Here is a 23,881-nt window from a genome sequence, read left to right on the forward strand (position 1 = left end):
CTCTGTAGACCAGGCTGGCCTCGAACTCAGAAATCCGCCTGCCTCTGCCTGCCAAGTGCTGGGATTAAAGGCGTGTGCCACCACTGCCCGGCCTCTTCAATTTCTCTTCTTTTTGGTTTTCCACAAAAGGAATGAGAGTGTGGGGTGGTGGTGGAGGGCTACCAAATAGCTCTGAGCAGCACAGATCAGAGTCCCACTGCCTCTGAGGAGGTAGACAGATAATGAAGTTGTGTGTAGTTGCAACTTAGTACTTAATATGATCCATTGATGATGCTTCTTTGGCAGAAGTACTAGAAGCTTGGTGTACTGTCTTCTTAGGAACAATGATTCAGTAGATATCTAGAGAGAGGGGAGAGGTAATGGGTCAATAAATTACAGATGATTGGTGGGAGAATGAGAGTGGTCAGCAGAGTTGCAAATCTGATGACTGTTCTCCTTGATTGCCTTGCAGTTCAGTGTGGAAGCCTGGAGCCACATGTGCTCTTAAGACCAAACTTGAAACCCAGCTTCTCTATCACCCTGGCCGTATTTCAAGTGCTCCATATCTGCATGTGGTACAAGGCTATGTGCTTTGGGAACACAATGAGCCCTTTCATCATGACTGACCTGCTCCACTGGCTTCTGTGGGACAGTGCTGGTGTAGCAGGGGTTGTGCACAGGAGACTCTTAACCTCAGGAGGCTTGTGGTTTCTTTTTGGATGACTATGATATTTCTGCTTTCATTTTTTTTTTTTAACTATTTGGATTGTTATTACTTCAGAAGCCCTAAGTGTAGTCGAAGAGGAAGTGCTGTGACTTTTAGTATCTGTGTTGCTTTTCTAAAAGAAATAAATATGCTCATTCATTCTGGGTAAGACTCAGAAGAGCAGTTAAAATATGAGACGTGAAAACCGGGTGCAATCCTGCACATCATTAACAGCCACTTTAAACACTGGAGCTTTCACTTTGATTGGATCATTCCTAGTAACACATCTAACACACAGCTTCTTGTGCATTGTTTTCTTTCTATACGAGCTTTAAACCCAGACCACAGCTACATTTCTATCTCCTAATCTCATTTGATTAAAAAACCCACAGTAATATGTTATGACTGTTTCCTAGCTATTCTTTGGAAACACTGTTATGTTTTAGAGGTCTTTAAACATTTGCAGTTTATAAGGAGCCTCACCTAATCATTCTTCAGCTTCCACAGCCATAAGAAAGACCCTCCCCTTGCTTCCTCCCTATTCATCTCTCAGGTGCCCCACTTGTTAATGTTATGAGACAAATTTCCACATGCAAATAGACAAGTTTACTTGTGCACTTTGTTACTTAGACCCCTTCACACAAGTGCACCACGTCTTTCTATCAGAAAGCTTTTGGTACTGCATTCAGTATCTGTCTTCCTTTGTGTTTGACTTCTGCAGAGGTTCTACCCTAAATTGTAAGTCTGAGCATTGCTGCCTTTATAATTTTGCATGTCTTATTGTTGAACCCCTTGTCTTTCTATAAGTAGGAAGAATTATATTAGTGAAAGACATAGGTTAGAGTTCAGTTATGCAGATAATTTTGCATATGACTATTTCCCATGCAACAAGTAATTGTTCCTTTCTTGTGAGTTCATTTTCTGTGGAACTTGCCACTTATTCAGTAGCCAAAATGTTGTAAACTCAGCACCACTATTTACAGTAGAAACTCTAGAGTGAGTCTGTTGCATGCTTGCTGACGAGGGCCCTGCTGCCTGCCTCTTGCAAGCTGAGGTGACAGCCTGGCTTCTGAGGCTGTGTTTACAGTTGGCTTGGGAATGGAGTAGCATGCCACCCTCCAGATGTGGCTCTGCCATGCTGCCATGGGTGCATTCATGTAATGTTTTCACTTCCAAACCAGTAGCTCGCAGTCCTTCCTCTGGCTTGCTTGTGTTGGCTGCTGATTGTATTTTCCCAATTTCTCTGTGGTTTTTTACTCTTTCATCATTTATGACTTGGAAAAAGACATTACTATGTACCACAGTATTTAGATAGTAAAGTGATAGGGGACATTTCTGAAAAAAAAAAAAAAGTTAATGGCAGAAACAATAGTATGCTTCTTGGGATACCTGTCAGTGTACAGAACATAATTCCTTACATGCATGTACACTGGTTTACGGTGTAGTCACTGATTTACTGCGTAGTCACTGATTTACTGTGTAGTCACATACTTTCACCATTCTTAGCACACTGGGGCTTCTGCATGCTACCCAGAGTTGAGGCCTTGGGCTCTATCTCTAGCTCCAAAATAAAGTTAAAAATGAAAGCACTTTAATCTGCAGAAGTGTATATTAAAACCTCTGTTAAAGGAACATATTCTCTTATGTGAAAGGAAAATGATTTTACTAGCATTGTGCTTTGGTCCAATAGTTGGTTGTGCTAATTGATACTTGCTGGAAGGAAAAAATATTAATGATAATCCCTTAGTTCCTTTGGGTAATGTTTATATCTGCTTGAAATGCCTGCTGTCCTCAGCTGGAAATACTGCTTGTGGAGCAGTCAGGGGAGCTTCCTTTACCTTGGGCAGGCCCAGCTCTGCCCTTCAGGTTTCTCAGGGGCTGGTGAGAAGGCCTGCCTGTCTCCACGGAACCATTCTATTCCCCTCTGTCTGCAGCATTTCTCTGTAATTTGTCCTCTGTAAGGTTTTGTGGCTCTGAAACTGTCATGTGTGCTTTCTGTGAGCCTTGAAACTTATCATAGAGGGATGGCCGCTTGGTCTCCCTTCCTGAGCAGAAGACTTGCTTATTCTTTTTACGTGGGAGGAAGAGCCATGGTGCCGAGAAAGCGAGCCCTGGTCTCTTTTAGGGTTGGTCCTCAGGGCTGAGCAGACCTAGGAGGGGCAAGCACAGTGTTGTCTGTCCTCACATTGCATTAATCTCAAGGTCTTGGAGTGTCAGTGCTGCCTCTGGGCATGGGAAAGTGTTTCTATTATAGGTAGATAAGAATTTACTGGGTTTCACTGGCCTCACTCTATTCATTTGTTTTTCTTCCCTTGCCCTTGGCTGGCTGATGTCTCATCAGCTTTACATAGTCAGAGAATCATTGGAAAGAGAGGACCCAGATGGATGTGGTGGGCCTAGCCCCAGCCCAGTGGACTTATGATACTAGATGGTATAAGAAAATAGGCTCAACAAGCCATAGGAGCAAACCTGTAAGCAGTACTTTTCCATGTCCTATGCTTCAATTCCTGCCTCCTGGTTCCTGCCTCAAGTTCCTGCCATGACTTCCTTGATGATGGACAGACTATAAGCTGGTTCTCAACCTTCTGAATGCTGTGACACTTTAATATAGATCCTCATGTTGTGGTGACCCCCAACCATAAAATTATTTTCATTACTACTTACTTCATAACTGTAATTTTGCAACTGTTATGAATTGTAATGTAAATGTCTTTTCTTTTTTATTAGATATTTTCTTTATTTACATTTCAAATGCTATTCTGAAAGTTCCCTATACCCTCCCCCTGCCCAGCTCCCCTACCCACCCACTCCCACTTCTTGGCCCTGGTGTTCCCCTGTACTGGGGCATATAAAGTTTGCAAGACCAAGGGGCCTTTCTTCCCAATGATGGCCAACTAGGACATCTTCTGCTACATATGCAGCTAGAGACACAAGCTCTGGGTGTACTGGTTAGTTCATATTGTTGTTCCATCTATAGGGTTGCAGACCCCTTCAGCTCCTTGGGTACTTTCTTTAGCTCCTCCACTGGGGGCCCTGTGTTCCATCCAATAGATGACTCTGAGCATCCACTTCTGTATTTGCCAGGCACTGGCATAGCCTCACAAGAGACAGCTGTATCAGGGTCCTTTCAGCAAAATCTTGCTGGCATATGCAATAGTGTCTGTGTTTGGTGGTTGTATATGGTATGAATCCCCAGGTGGGGCAGTCTCTGGATGGTCCTTCCTTCTGTCTCAGCTCCAAACTTTGTCTCTGTAACTCCTTTTATGGGTATTTTGTTCCCCATTCTAAGGAGGGACAAAGTATCCACACTTTGGTCTTCCTTCTTGAGTTTCATGTGTTTTGCAAATTGTATCTTGGGTATTCTAAGTTTCTGGGCTAATATCCACTTATCAGTGAGTGCATATCAAGTGACTTCTTTTGTGATTGGGTTACTTCATTCAGGATGATATCCTCCAGATATATCCATTTGCCCAAGAATTTCATAAATTCATTGTTTTTAATAGCTGAGTAGTACTCCATTGTGTAAATGTATCACATTTTCTGTATCCATTCCTCTATTGAGGGACATCTGGGTTCTTTCCAGCTTCTGGCTATTATAAATAAGGCTGCTATGAACATAGTGGAGCATGTGTCCTTATTACCAGTTGGAAGATCTTCTGGGTATATGCCCAGGAGAGGTATTGCTGGATCTTCCGGTAGTAAGTACTATGTCCAATTTTCTGAGGAACTGCCAGACTGATTTCCGGAGTGGTTGTACAAGCTTGCAATCCCACTAGCAATGGAAGAGTGTTCCTTTTTCTCCATTTCCTCGCCAGCATCTGCTGTCAACTGAATTTTTGATCTTGGCCATTCTGACTGGTGTGCGATGGAATCTCAGGGTTGTTTTGATTTGCATTTCCCTGATGATTAAGGAGGTTGAACATTTTTTTCAGGTGCTTCTCAGCCCTTCGGTATTCCTCAGTTGAGAATTCTTTGTTTAGCACCGTACCCCATTTTTTTAATGGGGTTATTTGAATTTCTGGAGTCCAGCTTCTTGAGTTCTTTGTATATATTGGATATTAGTCCTCTATCAGATTTAGGATTGGTAAAAAATTCTTTCCTCTAGGTCCCTGCTCTGTTCTAGTTCTTTTCCCAGCTTTCTTCAGTGATGAGTTGTGATGTAGCGGTGTCTGCCAAATAAACCGTGCTCTTCCCAACTTGCTTTTTGCCCATGGTGTTTCATTGCAGTAATAGAAATTAAGACATGTGTTTTCTTCTTCCCCTCTTCACCCTTCCTCCCTCTGAGTGGGACAGGGAAGAGCCCTGATTCATGAATTAGGACTGAGGGTTGTGCCCTGTGGGGAGTCGAAAGCCATCGCAAGTTTTCAGCCAGAGCTTGCTGCAGTGTAGGTACCAACAAGACTTTTTGACTTCAGGTTTAGAAATAGTTTGTAACGTGGTTAAAAATGGAAGCTGGGAGACCAGTGAAAGAGATAGCAGTAGCCAAGGTGTGGGCCTGGGAACTCTCCAGCACCCATCTCTTTTAGATGGGGAGGATACGACAACAGACTTTGAGAGGAGCAGTAGAAGAGTGTAGAGAGTGAGGCATGGCTGAGCCCACATGCCAGTAACAGACTTACAGTAAGTTAGGAGGTGGAGACAGAAGATTTAGATTGGCCTCCTCCATAGATATATAAAGTCTTGTGCCTTTGATTTTATAGAAAAGGGAGCATTCCACTTAAAAGGACAGCTTTAAAAATGTACCATTATATTGTCAATTTTTTGGCATATTAATATAGTAGTTTTGAAAAACCATGCACTAGCACTATAAAAATTAACATATGGTTGCAAATCTTGTTGTAATGGAAATAATAGAGAGGTAATTTGCATGAAGACGCCTTACATAATGTGAGGGTACACCCCCACATCTCCTCTGCACTGAAAAGATGGCCTCTGACTTATGGCGTGTCCTGTAGTGAGATTTTTCAGGGTTGGAAATTGTGAGTTGCTTTGGTTGTTTTGGCCCCTTCACCCAGCGCTGAACTGTGAACAGTTGGCATGGTACAGCAGGTGGGACCAGGGCCTAGCGAGGTGTCCAGAGTTTGGTTCCAGCTTCATGGTAAGGTACAAACAAGTGATACAAACTGCTTTGCCAAACTGCTTCAACCTTTGCCTTCATTTTATTGTCTGAACAACAGCAGTGTTGGCTTCTTTCAGGCTCTCCAGCTTCTTCTGCAATAAACCTGTTTGAATTGAACAAGGTCACAGAGTTTACTTCATTCCCATAACTACGAGTTCAGATGTTAAAGACTCAGAGCCAGAATGTTCTTATGACCTGTAGTAAATAGATGAAAACAGCTCAGCCTACAGTGTAGCTCAGTGTGTGACCTTACTCTGTGCTCTGGCTTAGAGGGACATCTCAGGCAGCTGACCAGCCACACAGCCTGCCCCAACCAGTTTAACCCTTTCAACCACAGTCCTCTAAGGGGAAATTATATTCTCTTGAATTACCTCTACGTGTTGTGTTGACATCTGTGTTGTACATTCTTTTCTCATCTGGCTTCCTGATAAAATGGAGAATCAATGTCCTAATGATTTCTACCTGACAGATGCAATTATCTAAGGTTTTTCTTGCTATTGAAAGGCAGTGGCCTTTCCCGGTCTTGGATGTGATTTGTTCAGTTGTTCTTAAGTTTCCATCTGGAGGGTGAGTTTCATGTTTCAAATAGGATTTTAACCATTGGATGCTAATTGGGGAAAGGAACACAGGAAAAACTAGCCTTGCGAAAATCATTTCTAAGAAATGGCCAATATTATTGTGTAGTTTGCATTAGAGGAGGTTTAGTTTCCTGGATTTAAAAAGATATGTCACACTTACACCACCTATGAAATAAAACAACTTTTATATCATACTTGATTCATTTATATTCTCAGCTAGGTCATGTTTTTGCAATAAAGAAGTTGATGTGTTGATGGCTGACTGCATACTTTTCATATTTCTGAACACTTGTGGCCATGCAACATCTTTGGAAATACATACTTCCATTTGAGCAACCAACCCACTGAAAGTAGCAAGAGGAGACGAGGAGAGAAAAACACTATTGCAGCCATTCTCCTGTTGGCTTTTTACTATTGCCGTTTTCAGTTACTTACTATGACTATGTCTTGTCTGAGTTAGAATCACAGAGATCCCAAGAATGAAATCATAAATGTGTAAGGTGACACATCTGTAATATTTGCTGAATACAACATTTAAAAATATTTTTTCTTCAGTTTGGTTGTTCTGCAAGGCTAGATGTCAGAACAGCCTGTTATTGTGGGAGAACCCCTGTCTCCCCTGCCCTGATGGCAGAAGCTCTTGCACATTTCATCAGTATTATTGTAATTCTGTGGCTGGCTGCAGGATACTTGGCAGCTGGTGCACCCCACTGGCAAATCCTATTCATTCTTCTCTCCCATTCACCATTGCCATTGGAGAATTGATTTCTCTCTTCTCTACTCTAACCTTTCCCAATTCATTTCGGATTGTTCAATGTGAAACATTTTAATTTCATATCATACAGCTATTCATCTCACAATCCCTTTTTTAACCTGTCACCAGGGTAACAGCATAGCATGCTTTCTTTAGGCAATCAAGTTTTTATTTCACATGCTTAATGTTGCATTAAATGTTTGCATTTTGTTTAACCCCCATTAAATACTTTGAACTCTGGATATGTTTTATAGGGTAATGAAATCCCTGATTTTTGAATTGAAACTAAATCAACACCATCAGTGCATTTATAAGAAAATGTCAAAAGATTAATTTGCATAATACAAAGATGATTGTTAAAAATCCAAGTTAGCCGATCTGTGCAAAGTAATTTTCAGTAGGAAAAGGAGCAGTATTTGTATATTTATGTTTGGCCTTGCTCCAACAAAGAATTTAAAATTGGTTTAGAGAGATTTGTCAAGGAGAGAAATGCAATGTTGAAAAGAGGATGGAATTAGTACAAATGGGAAATAGGGTTTTTGAAGATATTGTTTAATTTTTCAGCTTGCTTCTTCCTGTATTTATGCATAAGAGAACATAATGATTTAGGTGTTTAATGACAGGTGGAGTAATGAGTTGTACCAGAGTGAGATGAAAGCTTGCTCCAGGAGCTCCATTTGGGGGTTGTGTTTGTTAATATCTGCTTGTCAGCTCACTTCCTTATTGCCTTTCCCTGAGGAGCCACAGAATAGTGCAGATGGAACTGTATGTGCCCAAATCTGATCTTTTGAAACAACTTGGCTAGATTGATGTTTCTTTTACCTTTTTCATCTTCACCCCAAGCAAGGATTTCAGTGTAATCTGTCCTAGAGATAAGTTCTGTAAAATTTAGAAAATATAAGAATTATAAAAAAACTCTAGGGACAATAATGAGAGACTAATGTGCCATGTTGTTTGAAACTCTGGTTGTTTAAAATGATACTCATGTAGTAGTTGTTCGTGTTTATACTTAAATCCTATTTTCTAGTTGCTAATATTTTCTTGTTAATAGGACAAAGTGAATTAGACTTCTTGTGTTATTGTTTTTTAAAAGAACTCTGAAATGTATGTGTATATATATATATATATATATATATATATATATATATATATCTTAGAGTTATATTTTAATTTTTTTTTGCCTTCAATTTGTTTCTCTATTGAAATTCTGATTTGCTCTCTTGTTCTGTGGGTCTAGAAAGCACTGGCCTGAGTGACCAGTGTTGTGACCATCACTTCACAGAGCTCTGCTCCTTTATGTACATTCTTCTTTTCATGCTGTTAGCCTTTTGTCTTCAGAATTAGTTACTAAGTCATTCCAAAAGTCACAGATAGTGCCCATATGATAAGATGCAAGACTTTATGACAAGAACAGAGTCATCCCTTCTCTTAGGAACACTAGTGTCAAATATGATAGATAGTTACCCAAATGTCAAACTAGATGAGAGATGTCTAGATTGTTTTCTAAAGAGAAGGAGTCTAAATAATCTAAATTTCTTTAAATTTTTTTTAATTTAATTAATTTTTTAACTTATTCACTTTACGTCCTACTCGCTGCCATCCTTCCAGTCATCCCTCCCACAATCCTTTCCCCATTCCCCACTCTCCTTCTCCTCTGAGTGGGTGCCTCCCCATGCCCCAGTATTCACCCACCCTGGTACTTTAAGTCTCTGCAATGCTAGGCACTTCCTCTCCTGTTGAGGCCAGACAAGGCAGCCCAGCTAGAAGAATATATCCCACAGACAAGCAGCAGTTTGGGGGATAGTCTGCCCTCACCCCATTCCAGTTACTTAGGACCAACAGGAAGACTAAGCTGCACATCTGCTACATCTTTGCAGGGAGGCCTAGGTCCAGCCCTTGTATGTTCTGAGAGCATCAAGGGTCCAGGTTAGTTGACTCTGTTGGCCTTCCTGTGGAATTCTTATCCTCTTTAGAGCCCTCAATCCTTCTTCCTATTTTTTCCGTAAGAGTCCCCAAGCTCCATCCACTGTTTGGCTGTGGGTGTCTGCATCTGTCTAAGTCAGCTACTGGGTGGAGCCTCTTAGAGGACAACTTGCTCCTGTCTGCAAGCATAACAGAGTATCATTAATAGTGTCAGGGACTGGTGCTTTTCCATAGGATGGGTCTCAAGTTGGGCCTGTAATTGAATGGCTATTCCCTCAGTCTCTGCTCCATCCCCCATGCCTGCATTTCTTGTAGTCAGGATAAATTTTGGGTTGAAAGTTTTGTAGGAGGGTTGGTGTCTCTATTGCTCCACTGGGGTTCCTGCCTGGCTACAGGAGGTGGCCACTTTAGGTTCCGTATCCCCAATGTAGTGAATTAGAGCTGAGGTCACCCCCATTGACTTTTGAATGCCTCTCTTATCCTAGGTTTCTGTCTCGTCCTGGAAATGCCCCCCACCTTCTCACCCCTGTCAGTTGCAGATTTCCATTAGTTTTCCATAGACAAAATCTAGCCATCTCTCCTGTCCTTCCCCCCTCCTGATGCTGGATCCCCATCCCTTCCCCCACCCTCCCAGTTCCCTCCTTTCATCCGCCTCTTATGACTATTTTATTCCCTCTTCTGAGTTAGATTCAAGCATCCTCACTTGGGCCTCCCTTCTTGTTTAGTTTCTTTGGATCTGTGGAATGTCACATGGTTCCTGTATTTTATGGCTAATAAGCACTTATAAGTGAGTACATACTATGCATGTCCTTTTGGGTCTGGGCTACCTCACTCAGGATGATATTCTCAAGTTCCATCTATTTGCCTGCCAAATTCATGATGTCATTGTTTTTAATCTCTTAATAGTACTCCACTGTGTAGATGTACCGTGTTTTCTTTATCCACTCTTCTGTTGAGGGACTTTAGGTTGTTTCCAGGTTCTAGTTATTACTTATAAACCTGCTTTGAGCATAGTTGAGCAAGTGTCTTTGTGGGATGTTGGAATATCTTTTGGGTATATTCCCATAGCTGGGTCTTGAGGTAGAACTATTTGCAGTTTTCTGAGAAACTGCCAAATTGATTTCCAAAGAGGTTGTACAAGTTTGCACCCCCACCAGCAATGTAGGAGTGTTCCCCTTGCTCCAGATACTTATCAGCATGTGCCATCTATTGAGTTTTTTATCTTAGCCATTCTTTTAGGTATAAGATAGAACCTCAGAGATGTTTTGATTTTTATTTCTCTCATGACTAAGGAATTTGAATATTTCTTTAAGCGCTTCTTGGGCCATTTGAGATTCTTCTGTTGAGAATTCTCTGTTTAATTCTGTACCCCACTTTTTAATTGGGTCATTTGGGTCTAACTTCTTGAGTTCTTTGTAAAATTTGGATATTAGCCCTTTGGCAAATATAGAGTTGTTGAAGATCTTTCCCCAATCTGTAGGCTGTCTATTTGTTCTATTGACATGTTTTTTTTTTCCTTACAGAAGTTTTGCAGTTTCATGAGGTCCTGTTTATCAATTACTGGTCTTAGAGCATGAGCCATTGATGGTCTGTTTAGGAAATTATCTCCTGTACCAAAATGTTCAAGGGTATTTCCCACTTTTCTCTTCCATGAAATTTAGTGTATCCAGTTTTATGCTGAGGTCCTTAATCCACTTGGACTTGAGTTTCATGCAGAGTGATTAAGTATGGATCTATTTTCATTCTTCTATATGTAGACATCCAGTTAGTCCAGCACCATTTGTTGAAGATGCTTTCCTTTTTCCATTGTATCGTTTTGGCTTTCAGTAAGAGAATAATGATTTGTCACATAAATTGTATCAGTAATCTGAAGAGTTCATTCCTTGGTAGATACCAAAATGGATGGGGAGAAGGATCAGAGTCAGGGGCATACAGTGCAGTTAAGGGTAGAACTACTTATCTACCATGTAACAGGTCATGTATTTGATCTGCAGCACAGATAACATACATATGTGTAGATGTATATATACCTGACTGTAAGCTTCCTAAAAGAGATACATTTCCAAATCAGTTCCTTCATAGTTCCTACAAGGCAGGTCTGTCAGAAACTACAGTGTGTGACATACACATCTGGTTTTTTTTCCCCACAGTGTAGTCACTGTCAAAGGCATCAGAGAATGGCTAGAAATTAAATAAGTAGCTAGTATACCTCAGAGAGGATATTTAGGATTGTCAGAACTTCTTCACATTGAGCAGGATATCATGGCAAAATAGCAACACACAGGAGAGTTCCATATTGGAAATTCATTTCTCTCAAGTTAACCCCTACCTCTTGAAATATGTGTGCATAAAGACTCCAGGGAACCCAGCACGGAGAGCTTGCTGGAATGATGAATGAAGAGAACTTGAATTGGAGTTGCATAGGAAGAGATATGCTGATGATGCTTGCAGTTTTGAATCTTACCAGTTGGAAGGTCTTATAAATACTTTTCCATTAAAATCTTGGATGGGCTATCCCTTGGGAAAAAAGACTGTTTCTGGAATCAGCAGTTTGGGATGTTTGATTTATTAAGAACAAAAGCAAACAGACATATCCTTATATGACAAGCAAGCAAGGCTTCAACTTCAGTTATTAATTAGTAACTTCAGTGCCTGCTGTCATAAAGACCACTCAGGAAGATCACATAGCATGTGCAACCCCTTCGTATCTCTCCCACCCTGGAGGTTGATTTGTCATGTAGGTTAAGAATAAAGGTGACTCATAGTTCAGAGAAAAAGCAGTCAGAAGAAACCAGTGAGGACAATGTGAAGCTGTTACAATCATGGGTAAGAACTTTTAAAATGGGACTTAATTATTTCAGGTTTTTAAAGAACAAATGAGAGAATTGAAATGCAATTCAGCATGGGAATGGAAATGATAAGAATGCAGGAAGTGAAATTGCAGTTGTACAATGTATCTGCCATGGACAGTTTTCTGGGGACATTGGAAAGCAGGCTGGTGGTGACAGAAGAAAGGATGGGTAGTTCAGAGGGTAGGAGAATGATAGTCTATACAGTCTGAAGAAAGAGAAAATGGAATTCCAGACAGAAGCACAGAAGGGTTTCACATAACTTACAAGTTATGTACCTTAAATATAGGAGTATTTTTTTTCATGTGTGTCTGTGTGTGTTTGCATGTATCTGGGCATACATAAGTGGATGTCGTTGAGACCTGAAGCATACATCACATCAGGGATCTGTTTTCATGGTTCCGTCACCTTCTTCTCTGAGGCAGGGTCTCTCAGTCAAACCCAGATTTCTCTGATACAGCTAGTCTTCCTAGCCAGGTTGCTATGGAGATCCTTTCTTTTCCTGAGCCCTGGGATCACAGGTGGGCCTGCCTCTATGCCCACTTGGCTAGTGTTAGTTCTGGGGCTCCAAACTTCAGTCCTTTTGCTCACACAGCAAGCACTTTGACCACTGAGCTGTCTAGGCTCAGGATTTTGGGTTTTGTTTTGTTTTGTTTTAAATGTAGAATATATTTCAGCAAATATGTTTTTAAAAATTGAAGACAGGGGCTGGTGAGATGGCTCAGTGGATAAGAGCACCCGACTGCTCTTCCGAAGGTCCGGAGTTCAAATCCCAGCAACCACATGGTGGCTGATAACCATCCGTAACAAGATCTGACTCCCTTTCTGGAGTGTCTGAAGACAGCTACAGTGTACTTAAATAAATAAAGTCAAAAAAAAAAGTCATAAAAATTGAAGACAGTTTAATGTTATAAAGAAAGGCAGCACGCAAGTGTTAGGAGTCACAAAGGAAAGGGGTGAAGAGGGTAAGAAATGTTAGAGAAATACTTTGGGCATTGTCTTCACAAGATGGAGGATAAGTGGCTGGAGAGGCGGCTCAGCACTTGATGGTCTTCTTGAAGACCCAAGTTTCATTCTCAGCACCACATCTGGCAGCTTGCAGCCTCCTGTAACTGCCTCTGTGGATTCTCTCTCTCTCCCTCTCCCTCTCCCTCTCCCTCCCTCTCTCCTCCCTCTCTCCTTCTCTTCCTCCTTCTCTCTCCCTCTCTCCACACACACACCGTAACCTTCTCTGTCTCTCACACAGAAAGTAAAAAGTAATACATCATTTAATATTTTTCCATATTATCCTAGAGATCCTAATCTTTACAGTAAAAAGAAGCAAAATAAGACAGGCAGATAGAAAGGAAAATGAATACTTTGTGCTCAGAGAAGTCATAATCATTTGCATAAAAATCCTTAAGGAATCTATGAAACAAATTTCCAAGTTAACACTTTTAGGAAAGTAAAGGGTTAAAAGTCAAATATAAATTGCATTTCAATAAAAACTAAAATTAATGAAAAAGAATCAATGTTCCATTTAATATAACATTAAAATAATTAAGCAAATACCTTAACAAAGCATATTCTCTGTCATCATCCCTCAGAGTAATAAAGGATGAAAAAAAAATAAGTATAAAGACTGGAAAACACAGCTTTGCAGAACAACTTAGGTTATTTAAGAAGTCTGTAAGACATCTATCATAACAGATAAAAGTTGACAAAAGAGACTCAAACCTGATGTGTGTGGTGAAGTGAAATTGAACATTAAGTCTGCACCTGCTTACAGATGGGGTGAGCAGAGGTGAAGGTGGCCCCTGCTTTATGTAAATTAGATTGGGTATAGGACTAATCACAATTCCATGAGGGCTGTATCTGCGGAGTAGATTCGAGGCTTTGGAATCTTTCTGGCTGTGCAAAGGGAACGTGAGAAATAATGAACCTCTATAGGTGAACACAGGTGCAAGACGTGGCCTACAGAATCTCCCTGAATGACCTCCATCCTGTCCTCTCACAGAAGAAAACCAGAAATCAGTAACAAGTCAACATGTTCACCTAGAAGAGTGGGTCAGGAAATGGCACATTGAATAAAGGACCCACATGGTGGGAGGAGAGACCTGACTTGTAAGGAGTTCTCTGACCTCTACCGCACACTGTCATATGCCCACACACAGCAAAACGAACTAACAAATATAAAACAAAACAAAACAAAAATCCACAAGAAAACATGTGTCTTTTTAACCTTAGCGTAGTCAAACAAACAAACAAACAAAAACAAAACAAAACAAAAATCCACAAGAAAACATGTGTCTTTTTAACCTTAGCGTAGTCAAACAAACAAACAAACAAAAACAAAACAAAACAAAAATCCACAAGAAAACATGTGTCTTTTTAACCTTAGCGTAGTCAAACAAACAAACAAACAAAAACAAAACAAAACAAAAAACCCCCACCAAGTTTCCGTTCCATGCCTATTAGAACATTTACAATCCACAGTGCTCAAGACACCAAGTACTGCTAAGGATGGGACAGGTGCCAGAGGGCGTCTCCCCTGAAGCAGGGTTGCAACCTGACATAGCCACTTGGGCTGATGGATAGGAACAAAGAGTGGAGCTTCTTGGTATTTACAATAATGACGGGAACCTCACATCCACCCTAAATCTAAAACTGAGACAACTCAGTGCCAATCAGCAGGAGGAGCTAATTTTAGCTAATTTAGTACAAGAGAACATGCTATGTAGAAGAAAGCATCCAATAAGCAAGAGAGAAATTCAGAAGTACATTGAACAAAAGCTCATACCATACTACACATGTTCAGGATACACTGAAGTGAAGCTTTGGAGCAGACAAGTATAACCCATAATTAACTGTGGGAGGGCTGGAAGGCAGGTGGTGGAGCTGAAGACTGCTGAATTTCACTATGTAAATTGCATTTTATTTTGTTTTCTTTTATCTGTGAGTGCTGTGTAATAATGTGATACATATATGGCACATAAAATGGTCTTAGAAGGATAGTTAGCATTGACATCTTATATTTTTGGTTGTGAGCCCAGCCTTTGATGTCTGAGTCATCTCTCTAGCCCAACATTGACATCTTAAATATCTTTGTTTCCAGTTGGGTGGTGTTGTTGCATGACTTTAGTTCCAGCACTTGGAGGCAGAGGCAGGAGGATCTCTGTAAGTTCAAGGCAAGTCTGGTTTACAGATTGAGTTCTAGGACAGCCAGGGCTACACACAGAGAAACCCTGTCTGGGGGGAAAAAAAGCCCTCTGTTTCCCTGTGTTGGGATTCTTCCAGTGTTTGTCTTCCAGTCATCCCTCCATGGTATAAAATGCTCAAGTATTCCTCCTCTGTCACTGTATTTGGTACCTGTTACCCAGTCCTCTGGTGACTCTTCCTGTATAACTGTTGGGCACCTTGTTATCCAATCCCCTTTCCATCCCTTTCCTCCTAACTTTCTGGCCTTCAGTATTCATTCATGAAGCCCAGATGTTTGCCTCTGATGTGTGAGCTCATTTGGTATCTGTCTTTTGGTAACTTGTTTGTTTCAGCTAGTATTCTCTGTTCTATCCCCATTGCTGCAGATGACAGAATTTCATGTATGTAGCACATCTTTTTTTTTTTTTTTTTTTTTTTTTTAATATCAGTGGCCACTGTATCCTTACTTATTGCTGCAACAGAATAGCTGACCAAAGTTACTTGAAGATAGAAGGAGCTATTTTGACTTACACTTTGAGAGGAGAGTCTGTCATGATTGGCAAGGCATAGTGGCAGGAGTGTGAGGTTACAGTACACCCTCAGCCGGGAAGCAGAGAGCTGAACTGTCTTGATTGGCTTGCTTTCCTCTCAGACCTCGGGGCCACCTATATTCAGGATAGGTCTTCCCTCCTCAGTCACAGTTCTCTGAAGTACCCTCATAGACTCATTCAGGGATTACCTTGGGGATTCTGAATCCCATCAAGAAGAGGGCATTAATAATGACAGACACCTTGCAGGATCCATATTATGGCTGTTATAACGGGGCAGCCAGGTGTCCTTTACATATCTATCTATCCTTTCAAAAAGATGTGCAGTATTGCTGAGACAATAGAGCATTTTCAGATTTCTGTAGCAGACCCTGATGGATGCTTGTAGACACTGGACCCTTACTACACAGTAACACCCCAAGTGCTTCACATCTTATCTTCTCTCATCCACATACAAATTAGACATTCTTACAGATAAGAAAACAGAGGCACAGTGAGTTTCCATTGTATGGAGGCCACAGGCTGCTCACAGGCTTACACTTGGTCAGCGGGTGCGGCTTGCAGTAGTGCCAGCTAGCGTGGGTTGCTTTCCTGGCTCATATGCCCCACTTCTAAGAAGAAGCACACACACTTTGCAGTGGAGGAAGAAAGTGGGATTTGCATCTATGAATGATTGTAAGGCTGTAGTGATACATTCAGTACCAGATTATCTGTCACTTGTCTGATTATCTGTGATGCTAACAATAAACTTGATGATGTCCCAGGACAGTTTTGTGACAGGCTTTGGTATTGTGTCATGTGTTGGGTGCACACACTTTTAAATTGCATGTAGGTGAATCTTGATCCTTGCGCATGCCTGTTTCTGGCTTTGAAGGGTTCTCTGAAAGCTACTTTTATCTGTCTTCCCAGTGATGAACTTTAATGTTACCCTGTTGTAAGTTCTCACATAATGAGACATAGATTTTTTGTTTGGCTTGGCAGTAGATCTCTGTTTAAAATTCCTTTAATGTGCTTGTTCCATGCGTTTTTTCTATTCATTTTGAGAGCTGATGATTCTGTGAAAAATTTTATATGAATTTATTTTCCTACTAAAACTCAATGCTTCTGACCCTTCTTCTGTCTGAACTTGCTGAACGTGGGGTTTTCAGCACATGGCTGATTTTCTGTCTTCCTTGGAGTTGTTTTCTTTTCCTCTTCAGTTGAGGAAAATAAGAAAAAAATTCATGTGATAGATCTAAAGTTTCATTAAAATTGCTTATGCCCTATCTCAGGCATTTCAAGTGGGCCATCTGTCTAAACATCTTTCTGTCTCTCCCCCCCACCTTTTTCCTGATCATTTCCTCGACTTATTCATGAGCCATGGGAGGGCTCCTTTGTAGTCTGCCTGTATCTATGTCTGTCTACCCACACTGAATACATCTCCGTGCTTGCATGACATAGCTTTGTGCCACACTGGAAATTTTCTGAACTGGGTTCAGATGAATGGCCCACTTTCTGAGGGCCCTTTTCTTTCTACAAAGATTTGCATGCAGAAACTGACCTCAGTGGCTGTGGAATTCAGAAGATTATTCTGGATCGGTTTACAGTCCACCTGCTGGGGAAGTTATGGCGAGGCAGTTCTTCATGGTTCTTTCACCATTCTCCCTGTTCTAATTGGGTAGTGCCAGTCATTACTATCTGACAGAATGCTTTGAGATGGCCACTGCCTGAGCCTGAAGTCTGTGAAATGTTGGAAGTTTCTGTTAGTAGCTGTGCACATTTATCATTAGTGTGTGTGTGTGTGTGTGTTTGCTAAGTTATGTGTATTGTAATGTCTATTGAAATTACTAAAAATCAGTTGTCAGTTTTTCTCTGTAAGATATGGAAAAGGTGGGTTTTCCTCAGCAGTTTGATTCTTGCTGTCAGGATGGTAATGGAAGTGGACAGACTTGGGTGCAGCTGTGATTTGCTTTTGAGCTCCTGGTATGTGATTCCTCATTACTGGGTTTGCTTATTTACCATCTGAAGTCAGAGTTTCAGATTTGAATGTGCAGCTTAAGTTGTACAAGGTGAACCTTTGGTCTGATGGCAGCTGTCCTCACAGAATGTGCTTCCGTAGGGGACTGTGCTTCATGAGGGTGACTGGAGCATCTCCCTGCCTTTCAGGACGGCTTGTAATTATTTTCCCTTGGCTTTTTTTCTCTCCTTGCTGGGTGACATCCAGAGCCTGGTGTCTACTATGCAAGTGATCTACCCTGAACTTTATAACCCATTTTGAACCATTTTGAGTTGTATCAACAGATATAATTCTTTTTTTAATTTGAAATATAACTTTAGGTAGTAGTTATTTCTATCATGTTCATGCTTTTTAAATTAAAATTAGTGTTTCACAGTAATTATAAAATTACTGTTCTCTTAGCAATTATGTAGAACCAGATTTTAGTGCAATATTGTATGACTGAATAACTTGCATAAATGCCCAAACTATCTAGTCTATTCACCAAACAAAATCAAGCCACCTTTAAATCCATGTAAAGCCAGACAAAACCCTAGTGCTAACTGTGCCCGGGGACCATGTTTTTTCTTCTTCTTGGCACCGGGAGTCTTGCTTCTCAGTGGAATTGCTTTCTTCTATTCTCTTAACAAAGTGCCTTAGATCTTGTTAGGAGAGTGCTACTCCAGGACTTAAGGCTCAGAGGAAGCTAGGCCTCCTCCTTTCACCCCCTTGTCTCTGTGGGAACCCCTCTTACAGGTTCAGGGATGTGGGTTCTCAAGTGCATTGCTGAGGAGAGAAGGAGCTGAGACATGAACCTCTGGACTTTCTCTCAGAAGCCTGTGTTCCTCCTGGGACAAGCTACAAGGTATATGAAACAGATGTGGATCAAAATAAAGCACTGGAAAAATAAATAGTGGCCGGGTCCTGAGGAGAGCCAGCTATGTCTCGCCACCATCTGCAGGATCGTTTTCTGTGGGAAAAAGTTCTGGGCTAGCACAGGACATTAGGATCAGTGACATTCCCCGCCTCTACAGGCAAAAGACGACTGCTTCATTGGAAAGGACCTTTGTTCTCAAGGACTGTTGTCACTCAATTTTAGAAAATTCCATAGCATGTAGTTCCGATTAAGTGGAAGGAAGACAGAAAAATTACACCACCATTGAGATAGTTTAAGAGGATGGGAATCCCCTCCTTGGAAACTGTGAGGCTGAGAAGAGGGGGTCCAAAGCTTTGTGATGGAAGAATTTCAGTCTCCACAACCAGAGAGAGGCCAGGAGGTGGGAGTGGTCATCTTGTTACCTTTGCCTGCCTCCATCCTGTCCTCGTATGTGTCTGACAATGCTGATACCATTGTTATCTTAATGTCTTATGAAAGGAAATACATTCTGTCAATGTGTTCAAGGTCAGAAGTGTAGGAATAGCTCCACTTCCTCTGTGGGGCAGCAGAGCCTGGTTCATGATCAGTTTGCTTGGTCTTCCTCCTCCTGTTTGTTTGGCTTAATTAAAAGGAGCTGGTCCAACCAGACCACAAGCCAGAGTAATCAGGAAAAGAATAAGGTACAAAGAATGGGACTTTCCTTTTAAGGGCTTGAATGGTAAGTAGTTCAATTAAGAATTAGCTTGGTGCGAAGTCGAATACCGTGGAATTGTCATGAGCAGCAAGTGTGTAGTTTTAGTATCAAAGAAAACAAGGAAAGCCAAGTTACATAGTGGTCCTGGGAGAATGAACATCTTACTACTTGGGGTTGGGCAAGGAATCTAGGGAGGAGACAAATCCAGGATGGTCTTGGAACTGCTCTCTGTCATTTATGTGGCTCCCTAGCCCTTCCCTATGAATGCACTGGGCTGTAGCTCAGTGGTAGGATTCTTGCCTAGCAGTCTTGGAGCCTTGGGTTTCATCAGAGAACTAGAAAAAACTAAGTCAACACATGAAAATATGAAATGACTGTAGTTCTTCTAGAGTCCCATAGTCCAGTGTGGAGACATGGATGTGACAGTGCCCATGGGATAGAGGTGCGGAGTGAGGCAGTAGGCACAAGAACACTCCTGCTGCCTTGACATAGCCATTGCCTCCCTTTCTTCTCCCCTCCCATGCTTGCAGTCCTTGTCCTTAGGAACTTGTGCTTACTCTCGCTCTTCTCTATGAAGCTCTACCCTCTGATCACCCAACAGTGTCTTCCAAGTGGTTTTTGCTTCTCTTGTTTTCTTTTGTAGGATTTCAGATAGTCACCATTAAACATATGAAATGGCCTGTCCAATACAAACACTCTCTTCACCTGTTAACCCCCCTTCACCAGGCCCTGTAACTAGAGGGGGACATAAGCATCACAGTTGTTATAACTAATTTTTTTTAAATACCAGATAATATACATTCTTTTGAAATTTGAGAGGCTTGAATGAAAATATAACCTGCAATATTAATTTTACATCCATGACTGAAGCTAGAGCCTAGATACTAAAAGGTGCTAGTGTTAGTAATACTTCAAAGATAAGAAGAATATAAATGTGTGATCCTAGGGTTAATTCTGAACTCCTTACTTTTTAAAACAAAATTGTAGGAAATTTTTGTGTTTCTTTCCTGGCAGCTTGACCTACATTTTCTGCTCCATGTAATACCAACCATACATTTATATGGTTTATATTTCTATTTATATGATAAGACTAGCTTTGTTCAGAGCTTCAACAGCCTTGGGTGGATTCCAGGGCTTACTAGAAAGCCAGAACTAGAGAAGACAGAAGACATAGGCTGTGTACAAGATGGAAACCATGACTGTCCCACCTGGTGTTCCATGGCATGGTGCCAGTCACTTAGTGTTTATGAAGTTGTAGGTTACATAGTTTACTAAAACTTAGTTTTCTCTTCATGGTTTTAGTCTAGCTGATATACTAAGGTAGTTTTTTTTCCCCCCAATTTCGCAATATGGGGGAACATTCTATATAGTTTTACAAGTAAGGCATTCTTTTTAAAGAAATAAACTTTATTATTATTATTGTGTGTATGTATGTGCCTGTGTGTGCAGAGTTGGGAAGTGTCAGAGAGTAACCTGGAGTCGTTTCTCTGCTGCTTTCTGTGGATTCCGGGACTGAATGTAGGTCCTCAGGCATGAAAGCACCTTTACTCCCTTGGCGCTCATGCCTTCATTCTTTACTGTAGTGAGTCGTATCCACGAGGAAGAGCAAACAAGCCTCAAGTTCCTACACCACGTTAGGCTGACTGATTAATTTCTGTCTTAGAAACTTAGCACATTTGTAACTGTGCTTATTTTACTGTAATTAAAACATAGCGTGAGTAGTTAGCAAAAAATAATAGTACTTAAAAAAAGAGTAACTTATGAAGGACTGTCACAATTCCACAATTCAGGTTCAGAACATGGGGCAGGGATGGCATGAATGCCCCACAGAAGAGGCAGTGGCTCCACAATTACAGCAGACTGATGGCTGTTGTCTTTTGAGTGTCTGCCTTTTATTTTATTTTAATTTTTTTTGCATTTTTATTAGATATTTTCTTTATTTACATTTCAAATGCTATCCAGAAAGTTCCCTATACCCTCCTCCCACCCCTGCTCCCCTACCCACCCACGCCCACTTCTTGGCCCTGGCATTCCCCTGTGCTGGGTCATATAAAGTTTGCAAGATCAAGGGGCCTCTCTTCCCAATGATGGCCGATAAGGCCATCTTCTGCTACATATGCAGCTAGAGACACGAGCTCAGAGGGTACTGGTTAGTTCATACTGTTGTTTCACCTATAGGGTTGCAGCCCCCTTCAGCTCCTTGGGTACTTTCTCTAGCTCCTCCACTGGGGGCCCAGTGTTCCATCCAATAGCTGACTGTGAGCATCCACTTCTGTGTTTGCCAGGCACTGGCATACCCTCAAAAGAGGCTGCTATATCAGGGTCCCTTCAGCAGAATCTTGCTGGCATGTGCAATAGTATCTGGGTTTGGTGGCTGATGATGGGATGGATTCCCAGGTGGGGTAGTCTCTGGATAGTCCATCCTTTCATCTTAGCTCTAAATTTTGTCTCTGTACCTATATCCTTTGATGGGTATTTTGTTCCTTATTCTAAGGAGGAATGAAGTATCCACACGATGGTCTTCCTTCTTGGTTTTCTTGTGTTTTGCAAAATGTATCTTGGCTATTCTAAGTTTCTGGGCTANTATCTGCTTATCAGTGAGTGCATATCTAGTGACTTCTTTTGTGATTGGGTTACCTCACTAAGGATGATATCCTCCAGATACATCCATTTGCCCAAGAATTTCATAAATTCATTGTTTTTAANAGCTGAGTAATAAATTTAATAGCTCCATTGTGTAAATGTACCACAGTTTCTGTATCCATTCCTCTATTGNGGGACATCTGGGTTCTTTCCAGCTTCCGGCTATTATAAATAAGGCTGCTATGAACATAGTGGAGCATGTGTCCTTATTACCAGTTGGAAGATCTTCTGGGTATATGCCCAGAAGAGGTATTGNTGGNTCCTCNNGTAGTACTATGTCCAATTTTCTGAGGAACCGCCAGACTGATTTCCAGAGTGGTTGTATAAGCTTGCAATCCCACCAGCAATGGAGGAGTGTTCCTCTTTCTCCACAACCTTGCCAGCATCTGCTGTCACCTGAATTTTTAATCTTAGCCATTCTGAGTGTCTGCCTTTTAAAAATCTCTCCATTTATATCTGGAAGCTATTTAGTCCAAGGGTGGGATTAGTGCAATGAAATGCGAAGTGTGGTCCTCAACTCTCTTATTCCACACATCAATGTTAAAGGAAGTTAGTTTATTGATAGAGAATAAAATGTATTTAACTTTTTCTTTCTTTCTGCTTTAGAGTACCAGTTATTAGACCTGATGTGGCTAAGTGGGAGCTCTCGGTAAAGTTACATGATGAAGATCATACTGTCGTGGCATCTAACAATGGGCCGACGTTTACTGTGAGTTTTGCTTGTTTTTGGTAATCTTCCATCATCTAGGCAAATTTAGAACATTTTTAGCTTCTCTGGTGTCTCTTCACAGTCTCCAGCATAGCTTCATGTTTGTCTATATGAGCTGAATATAAAGGGGACTTTTGGTCCTTTTATGCTGATTAGGAAACACATTTCTGGATTTAGCCACATTCTAAACTACTCCCTGATTCACTTTTCTTCAGGAGTCATTGAAAAGTCATAGGTTTGGTTTTATGATTGATTATCACTCCAGTCTGTGCTGGCTGTGCTAGGAGCCGGAAGCCTTGGATAGACAGCATCTTGTTGGGATTTCTGTGTGATATTCTTGAAGAAAAGCTTACCTCCTGGTGCCATTCTCTTTCTTATGAAGAATATAAAATCTCTGTGAAGCATCCAGGACAGAACTGCAGTAGTTTAAATTCTGGTCTACAATGAACACAGGCCACTCAGATTTCAGTATTTATACCATGGTGTGCATGATACATATAAAATCTGTGACTTGAGTTCAGTGGACAAACACTGAAGATTTGCTGCTTAGAGTGTAGCTTTGTGTGTTTTCATGAACAAGGAAGTGGCTGTGTTGTTAGCTTGATAACCCTTTACCCACAATCTCTTCTGTGATTCAGTTGCTTTGAGATACATATTGTCTGGGGAAACAAATGACTTTTGACAGAAGACTGGAGCAGAATGGAAACCAAAATAATGTAAATTCAGTCTAAATCTGATGAGGCTCAAGGAGCTTGGGAGGTTTTTAGTCTCCATGAATACTATCCATGAACACACAGTGGGAATACTATCCAGTCTTTCAAAATATTGAGCTCCAAGATGAGGAAAATCACTTGAGTTTACTTATAATAATTTTCTGGATTCCAAAGTCTTTCTCCTTCTCTCTTACACAACATAATATAAAACTGGTTAGGACAGCACCAGAAACATAACGATTAGTGCGTGCATTGCCTTAGAGATGAAGAACTAAATTTATTTTCAAGACCATTTATTTTGAAGAAAAAGGTCTGAGTGGTTTTGATGTGTAAAAAAACTGGCTTAGAAATGTGATTCTTCACACAGTTAGAAAGGGCGATTTGCAAATTCATCTGGAAAAATAAAAAATCTAGGATAGCAAAAACCATTCTAAACAATAAAAGAACCTCTGGTGGAATCACCATGCCTGACACAAAGCTGTACTACAGAGCAATTGTGATAAAAACTGCATATACTGGTATATATGATATATATATATATATATATATATATATATATATGGTATATATATGGTACTGGTATAGCGACAGACAGGTAGACCAATGGAATAGAATTGAAGACACAGAAATGAACCCA

General features: G+C 40.9%; 1 protein-coding gene across 1 annotated transcript in view; it reads left to right on the forward strand.

The window, feature by feature from the left end:
- Positions 1–23,881, forward strand: part of Pcca (propionyl-CoA carboxylase subunit alpha) — a 336,175-nt gene that overhangs the window by 159,735 nt on the left and 152,559 nt on the right. The window contains exon 19 of the mRNA XM_021203136.1: positions 22,429–22,531. Within this exon, the coding sequence (XP_021058795.1) occupies positions 22,429–22,531 (103 nt within the window). The remainder of the gene's footprint in view (positions 1–22,428; positions 22,532–23,881) is intronic.

The sequence above is a fragment of the Mus pahari genome, chromosome 8 (assembly GCF_900095145.1).
Source record: "Mus pahari chromosome 8, PAHARI_EIJ_v1.1, whole genome shotgun sequence".
Lineage (NCBI taxonomy): Eukaryota > Metazoa > Chordata > Mammalia > Rodentia > Muridae > Mus > Mus pahari.